Source organism: Symphalangus syndactylus, chromosome 14, assembly GCF_028878055.3.
Source record: "Symphalangus syndactylus isolate Jambi chromosome 14, NHGRI_mSymSyn1-v2.1_pri, whole genome shotgun sequence".
NCBI classification, from domain to species: Eukaryota; Metazoa; Chordata; class Mammalia; order Primates; family Hylobatidae; genus Symphalangus; species Symphalangus syndactylus.
The window spans coordinates 17,623,040-17,630,958 of NC_072436.2; the positions used below are offsets into that span (position 1 = coordinate 17,623,040).

Sequence of the window (7,919 nt, forward strand, 5' to 3'; positions counted from 1 at the left end):
CTGTACCCTCAAAGCCCCTGCACCACTATCTGCTCTTTCAACGGTCTTGCTATTTTAACTCTTACTTTAGAAGAAACTTTGCATTGTTTCCATAAATGGAGAACTAATGTCACTTGTTGGAAATCAGAGGTCACTGTAAACATAAATCCATGAGTTTCAGACGTCTAGCACCTAAAATCATCTTGTGTGGTCAAGCCTGGACCAGCATCTTGCCTCCCTCTGGCTTCAAGGCATCCTTTGTCCTTTTATTTATTTATATATATATATATTTTTTGAGACAGGGTGTCGCTCTGTCCCCCAGGCTGGAGTGCAGTGGCGTGATCTTGGCTCACTGCAACCTCCACCTCCCAGGTTCAAGCAATTCTCCTGCCTCAGCCTCCTGAGTAGCTGGGATTACAGGTACCCACCACCATGCCAGGCTAATTTTTGTATTTTTAGTAGAGATGGGTTTTGCCACGTTGGCCAGGCTGGTCTTGAACTCCTGACCTCAGGTGATCCACCAGCCTTGGCCTCCCAAAGTGCTGGGATTATCGGTGTGAGCCACCACGCCCTGCCTCCTTTGTCCTTTTAATCAAGGGACTGTTTATGGGGCAGCTGCAGCCACTTTCCCGCTTACTTAAGAAAGGAATTTGTAAATGTGCTTCAGGTCTCACCCTTCACAATACAGTTCTACAGCTCAGAGCTTTTCGGAGCTGGAAAGAGCCTTACAGATTATCTAGTCCAGTGGTTTTCGAACTGTATTCCATGAAGAGTGACAAGGAGAGAGCTGGCAGAATCCCCTGGATGCCCCTGACTCAGGAGGCTTGGCTTCTAAATGTGGCTGGAGCCAAGCTTCAGGGCCCCCCAAGCGGCTGCTCCTCGTTAGTGCCAATGGGAGGGTCCTGGGTACCTGAGAAGGAGGCAAAGCATCACCTAGGCCAGTCAGAGCCCCACCCAGGCAAATATCCCATTTCCTGCCTGCTCCTGGGAGGCAAAGGCATGGCAGTTCCTGAGAGCTGCCCCCATGTCTCCCCTGAAAGGACAGTGTTTATCCCAGTCCCCCTTGGTCACTGCCTAACATTCTGTGACTTTAGTAATAAAATGCCACCTACTTAGTTATTCCCTCAGTAGCCCTCGGTGTTTGTTTGGGGATCCGGTGCTCCTGGGCATGGATACAGGAACGGGACCAGGTCCCCCTCGGCCCCCAGATAACTCCAATTAGTAGAGGACAGACTTGTAAACCCGTGATTACAAGATGTAATCTACTGTTCTTACAGTAAATGAATGCATATGGCTTTCGAATATCAAAGCGATGATCACTCTAATTGGAATCAGAGTGTTGTTGGGGAGGTGTGGGAGTGGGACAGAGTCACTGGAAGGGCCTGGTGTCCGCGATCTTCAACCCGGTACCCCGTCTCTGAAAGGCGGACTGAAGGCTGAGGTGCTGCTGCCACCTGCTGGCCAGGCCAGGAATGCAGGGACATGCGCCCAGCAGTACGGCAACCAGTGTAGATGACTTCCTGTTATCTCCATCCATCAAATGCCGGCCAGCATCACCTAGGGGGTGATGTCACTTTGATTCATTAGAAAGCTCAAGCCCAGAGTCAGCACTCTGCCCAGTGCTGTACACTGACAATGAACAAATGAACCCTTCGTGAACGTGAGGAAGCTGAATGAAATGGATGTGGCTTTTTCCCCTCTCTGAGCCCTGGCGTTCCCAGTGAAATGAGAGGGGTGGGAAAGAATGGTGGTTTTAAACTCTTAGGAATCAGGAGTACTCTCCTTTTTTTTCTTTGGAGACAGAGTCTCACATTGTTGCCCAGGCTGGAGTGGAGTGGCACAATCACGACTCACTGCAACCTCTGCCTCCCAGGTTCAAGCGATTCTCCCACCACAGCCTCCTGAATAACTGGGACTACAGGCATGTGCCACCACACCTGGCTAATTTTTATATTTTTAGTAGAGACAGGGTTTCACCATGTTGGCCAGTCTGGTCTCAAACTCCTGACCTCAGGTGAATCTGAGGATCACCACCTCGGCTTCACAAAGTGCTGGGATTACAGGCATGAGCCACTGTGCCTGGCCTAGGGGTGCTTTCCTTTAGACGAAACCTTGCTCTGTAGAGGACCAGTGTATAAAATAGATCTTCCTGGAGCAATTTGAAAATCAGTGGAATAGATGCTACGATGCTCCTTCAGCTCTGAAAAGCACTGAGCTGTAGACATTTAAGGAGGTTGAAGTTGGAAAGATTCATGAGTTCTCAGCTTGAATGAAGTGAAAGTGGGATGAATCTTCCCCTATGCTTCCTTCAGAGCTTTCTTCCTAAGAGAAATCTAAGAGAGCTCTTAAAATGACACCTGGGGCCGGGCGTGGTGGCTCACACCTGTAATCCCAGCACTTTGGGAAGCCGAGGTGGGCGGATCACGAGGTCAGAAGTTCAAGACCAGCCTGGCCAACATGGTGAAACCCCATCTCTATTAAAAATACAAAAATTAGCCATGCGTGGTGGCACATGCCTGTAATCCCAGCTACTTGGGAGGCTGAAGCAGGAGAATCACTTCAATCCGGGAGGCAGAGGTTGCAGTGAGCCAAGATCGCGCCATTGCACTCCAGCCTGGGCAACAGAGTAAAACCCTGTCTCAAAATAATAATAATAATAACAACAACAACAACAACACTTGGGTAGCCTGGGCCCACTGGGCTGGCTCCCTGTAGGAAATAAACTAAACCTGAGACTTAGTCTAATCCATAGAGAGATGATGATGCAGGCTTAGTATAATGCAGGTGCCCACTCTGCAGAGTGTTTCTTTTCGTACCTGTGCCAACTTGAGCAGGGCTTTGCTTTTCTTTGCATTTCCACCAAGGGGAACAGCTTCCCTAGGCTCTGCAGGCAGCATGGGTTTTGTAGTAGAGATGAAGAGGGGGCTGCACTTACAGCGACATGGAAATATCTCCACTTAACGTCGCAGGCCTTCTCGGCTCTCCTTGTTCCTGCTAGCCTCTAACGGCCTTCAGTTCCAGTGCCTCCTTCTCCATCTGGGGTCCTACCCCGACTCTTACTCTTCCAGAGGTGTATATTCAGACCATGCCCTGCTTAGCAAATAGGACTGGGATCCACCCTTTTTAGACTGCAGGAAGGATTAGACATACTTGCCATCTTCAAAAAGCTGGTGACTCCCAGAATAAAAGCCAGTGTCTTCTGTGTATGTGAGGGGCAAGGTCAATTTGGTTTGGGGACACAGAAGTGACCACAAAGAGAAACTGCTTCTACAGAAGAGTGCTGGGATTTTCAGGTGACTGCAGCAACAAGGAGTGTCCCTTCCTCCATGTGAAGCCAGCTTTCAAGTCCCAGGACTGTCCTTGGTATGACCAAGGTTTCTGCAAGGACGGTGAGGCCTTGGAAGCCAGGGAGCCCTAGGGGCTGTGGGGATCAGGGTGGGGGCTCTCAGCAGGGGAGGGGCCATTTTCCTGATGAGGCTGTGCCTTGTTGAAAACCCCACAGAAAGTCTTTCTGTAGTTCTCCTCCAGCTCTACTGTGACACACAAAACACAGCCTGGTGTGGGGCCATAACAGGCTTCTTGGGGCAGACTGACTTGGGTTCAAATCCTACCTTCAGCATGTATCAGCTTCATGCCCTTCTCCAAGTTACTGAACCACAGGAAGCTCTTGACACAGGGTCAGGCCCATAGGAGATGCTTAGTTCATGTGTGCTCTCTTCTGCATTCCACTTACCTGGGGGGTCCTGAGTGTTGCTTAAGCATATTCTACCTTTCCCATTGCTGCCAGCCAAATTTAAGAGGCAGCTTCCCCCAGCAGGGTTCCCATGCCCTAAGCAACAGGGTTTCTCCCTCTCCTTTGTCTTCAGATAGGTTTTTCTTACTGAGTTGTTAGTGCTGTTGGTTTTAGGGATCTGGGCGGGGGTGAGGGCTGCTGAGAAGATCGGTAGGATTGTGGGGTTAGCTTTTTTCTTTCTATCACCCAGGCTGGAGTGCAGTGGTGCGATCTTGGCTCACTGCAACCTCCACCTCCCAGGTTCAAGCAATTCTCCTGCCTCAGCCTCCCAAGTAGCTGGGGTTACAGGTGTGCGCCACCACGCCCAGCTAATTTTTGTATTTTTAGTAGAGACAGGGTCTCACCATGTTGCCCAGGCTGGTCTGGAACTCCTGGGCTGGAGTGATCCACCCACCTTGGCCTCCCAAAGTGCTGGGATTACAGGTGTGAGCCACCCCACCCGGCCAGGTCAGCTTTTTCTCAGCTGTAGCTCCCATACCTAAATAAATAAAAGGCAACAAAGTATGGTTCATATCCATGCAAGTCCTCCAGGACACAGCATGTCAGTGACATTTCCAACTCTATTTCAGAACTTGCCAGCTGGCACCTGCTCCAGCACATTCCAAGGTTCCTTTTCCCCATGCCTGTCTCATGGCTAGAAGTGGGTGCTTTAGGGTGGTACAGAAAGGACGGGAAGATTTATCCACCCCTATTAAGTGAAGCCCCTATGACCATCCACACCCTTCCCAGGGAGCTTTTTCATGTGTGTTTTCCCCTCTTACTGGAGCGGCTGCTTCTCATCACTTTCTCTTTGCTCAGCAGGTCCTCTGTGTAAATACCGCCATGTCCCCAGAATAATGTGTCTCAACTATTTAGTTGGCTTCTGCCCCGAGGGACCCAAGTGCCAATTTGCTCAGTAAGTATGATACCTCAGTTACCAACTCCCACCACAGTGCTAGGCCTGGCCTTCTAGTTCTAGATCTTTCCATACCTTCACTGGTCCATGGTGGAAAACCAAGCATCTGGCAAGCATCCGCGCCAGTATTTTCCTGGCACCACTGCCTGACCCTGGCGATCTCAGAACTCTAACCCATCCTTTTAATGTGTACTCATGCTGGGGATGGGTGTCGATCTTTTCAAAAAATGTTCTAGTAATAAGAGAAGAAACACTTAATGCCCATTTCTCCCCAGTCCTCTGTAATTCTCCCTCACGCCCTGGCTAAGGGAGGGCACCTTCCCTACAGGGTTCTGAAATATGAAATCTGCAGCAGGCTGGCGCAGAGCATGTTAATGAGCAGAAGATGGGAGGGCGAGAGCTGGGCTGTAATCGTCTCTCTCTCCACTTCCCTTAGTCCCAAGATGAATCTTTTACTCAACCAGACTTACATGAAGGTGAGTGCAGACAGGCACGTGCTGTCATGCCTCATCCTTTTATTCCCACTCCTTTCTGCTCCCCAGGGAAGCTCACCCAGCAGCACTGCATGGCTCCCAGCGAACCCTCACTCTCCTTTGAAAGGCATGTCATCATGCATGTGGGACACATATATGTGGTTGTTCCTCCCAGCCTCCTCTCCAACCTCTAGAATCTCTGCTGTGGGTAGGGTAGGACTTCTCTGTTGACCAGCCCGAGGCTTTCCTTCTGCTAGCTGGGTGGCATGCATGGTTTTTGGAATCAGGGCTGGCCCTGATTGAGAACTGTGCCCAGTCCCTATGGAGAGACACACATTCTCTGTAGATCCAAATGTTGATGAGCGCCTATGTCAGGGGTTGGCAAACTACAGCCTGTGGGCCGAGTCCAGCCTGCTGCCTGTCTTTGTACAGGCGAGGGGCTAAGAATGGTTTGTAAAAAGTGGGAGGAAAATCAAAATATTTTGTGACATGTGAAATTAATTCCAGTGCTCATAAAGGGTTTTGTTGGAACAGGGCCATGGCTGCTCTGGTGCTTACAATGGCAGAGTCCAGTGGCTGCAACAGAGACCCAATGGCCTGCAGAGTATAAAATACGCACTGTTTGGTGTTCTATAGAAAAAGCTTGCTGACCCCTGGTCTAGATGACTGAATGTCGGACACCTGTTTAAGTATCACAGCGGCCAGACAGCGCCAACACTGGGGCAGCTACTGACAGCTACTGGGGCCTCCGAGCACTGCACGCTGGGAGGGTGATGGCCTGGGAGGAAGGCAGTCCCTGCTGGTTCTGAGCGGGCTTTGAAAGAAGGTGGGAGGCGATCTGTGGGACTGCGGGGAATTTACAAGCCCATTTACAATGAAAGCCTAACTTTCATTGAAAGGTATGCTTTTGGCAATTAAAACTGTAACTAAAGGCATCTTGAACCCTGGTTTCACCCTAAATGCACGGCCAGCGTCCCAGCCCTCTGTGAAGTCAGTGTCTGCACAGGGGGACTATCTGCAGTAGGTGTTTTCTCACGACTTCACTTTATCTGCAGCTTGTCAACCGGCCCCGGGATTCAGCACCTCCTATTTCTGCTGTGGAAGCTTGGAAGGCCCCATCCCCAACAGAGTGCCTGCTCTCCTGCCTGGGGATCAGGGGTCAAGCGCAGGGCCTGTGCCACAGGGTGGACAAAGGAACCCACAGGGCTGGGCAAGTGCTTGGCTGAGAGCTGGGAGGGCAAGGAATGATCAGGGAGCTGGAGAATGACTCCTTTTCTGCAGCAGATAGGAGTGTGAATTAGGAGAGAATGAGAGGATACTGTAAACCATCCTGTTGGCATCTCCTGCTAGACAAGACTATTCCTTCAAAAGGAACAGTCATTTCCCGCTTTGTTGCCTACTACTCTTCAGTTACTTGTACATAACGTCCTTAAGATTCTTTTTTGGCCGGAGGGCAAAGTATGGTGAAGGGAGGGAATGTAGCACCCGGTTCCTTTTTCTGATATCTTCTGGTTTATCAGGAAGAAAAAAAAAATCATGTTTGATCATACCTTCATTCTCATAGCTTCTAAAGTGTCCTGAGCTTTGCAGCCTCCATTCTGCAAGAGAATAGTTTTATTGGGATGACAGGTAAGAGAGGGAGAACCCTTGACTTTTCTTGTGCAGTTGCTTTTATGTGCCTTGCAATGTCTAGAGCCTTGTTCTCTGGGATTGTGATGCTGGGCTTGAATGCCTGAAATAAGCTTCACCAACAAGCAGAATCCATCCAATTCCTCGCAAAGGTGGCTAACCATCTCCTATGTTTCCCTAGACATCTTTAGAAATCTGAATTTACAAGAAGTCATGCCATTCACTTTTTCTGTTTTTATGTCAAAGACCAGGTCATTATGCCAATAAGTACAGTAAGACTCAACTGGTAGGAGTTATTAAAAACTAACCTATCGTCAGAAGATGCTCAATGGTCTTACTATGGGATTCTGTTTCCCAAGTTCCACAGTAAGCCCGCTGTCATCCTAAGCAGGGTATGAGTGAGGTGCAGAAGTAGCCTGTGGCATATAGGTTTATTTCTTTTGATCCTGTAAGTGAATGAGCTACTAATAATACAACAGGTTTGGAGGCAGATTGGCAGGAACAAGTTATCCATAAGACGGGAGCAAAATGTACATAAAACCAAAAGCTCGAGTCTATGGGAAATCCACGATCATACTTTGCTCAGCTCCTACCAGCAGTTCCGGGTTGCACGTGGCAGTTCCTCTGCATATGGCTTCAGCTGCTGCTATCAACTGGCAATTAACTCAAATGGTTTTCTTTAGCATGACAGCTGCTTCCCTGTATGGCTTATTTAAATCTAAGAATATACTCTGTGCCTTATGTGTGGAGTATTATGGGACAGTAGATGGAATAAAATAGGCTTATCCTGGGGAGGTAAGGTAATGACATGGAACATTTAACAGTATTACCATATTTTAATGCCATCATGAAAGGCCAATACCAAGGCAACTTAATCCACTGGGAAAGGGGGGTTAGTGGCTGTGCTGAGCCCTTTGGAGTAATGGAGAAGAGCAATGTGATGTGTGAGGAAGAACTGGCCCCCCACCTTGGTAAAAAGACAGGTGTCTGGCCTGCCTGGAGCTGGAGTCCCCAGTCAGGGCAGTCTAAAAGAATGGAGCCCAGGAGTCAGGTTTTGGGGGGTTGAATGCCAGTTCAAACCAATGGGAGCTGCTATGTGATGAACAGCACAGAGCTACGTAGGCAAATCACTCTACCTCATGCCCGTTTT

The 7,919-nt window shown here is 49.2% G+C and overlaps 1 protein-coding gene across 4 annotated transcripts in view; it reads left to right on the forward strand.

Moving 5' to 3' along the window:
- Positions 1-7,919, forward strand: part of CPSF4L (cleavage and polyadenylation specific factor 4 like) — a 41,386-nt gene that overhangs the window by 26,097 nt on the left and 7,370 nt on the right. For 2 of the 4 annotated variants that reach the window (XM_055243828.2, XM_063617460.1), the window contains exons 4-6: positions 3,273-3,368; positions 4,574-4,667; positions 4,996-5,143. In XM_055243828.2, coding sequence (XP_055099803.1) covers positions 3,273-3,368; positions 4,574-4,667; positions 4,996-5,143 — 338 coding nt within the window. The remainder of the gene's footprint in view (positions 1-3,272; positions 3,369-4,573; positions 4,668-4,995; positions 5,144-7,919) is intronic. The other 2 variants (XM_063617461.1, XM_055243830.1) reach the window with 1 other exon arrangement.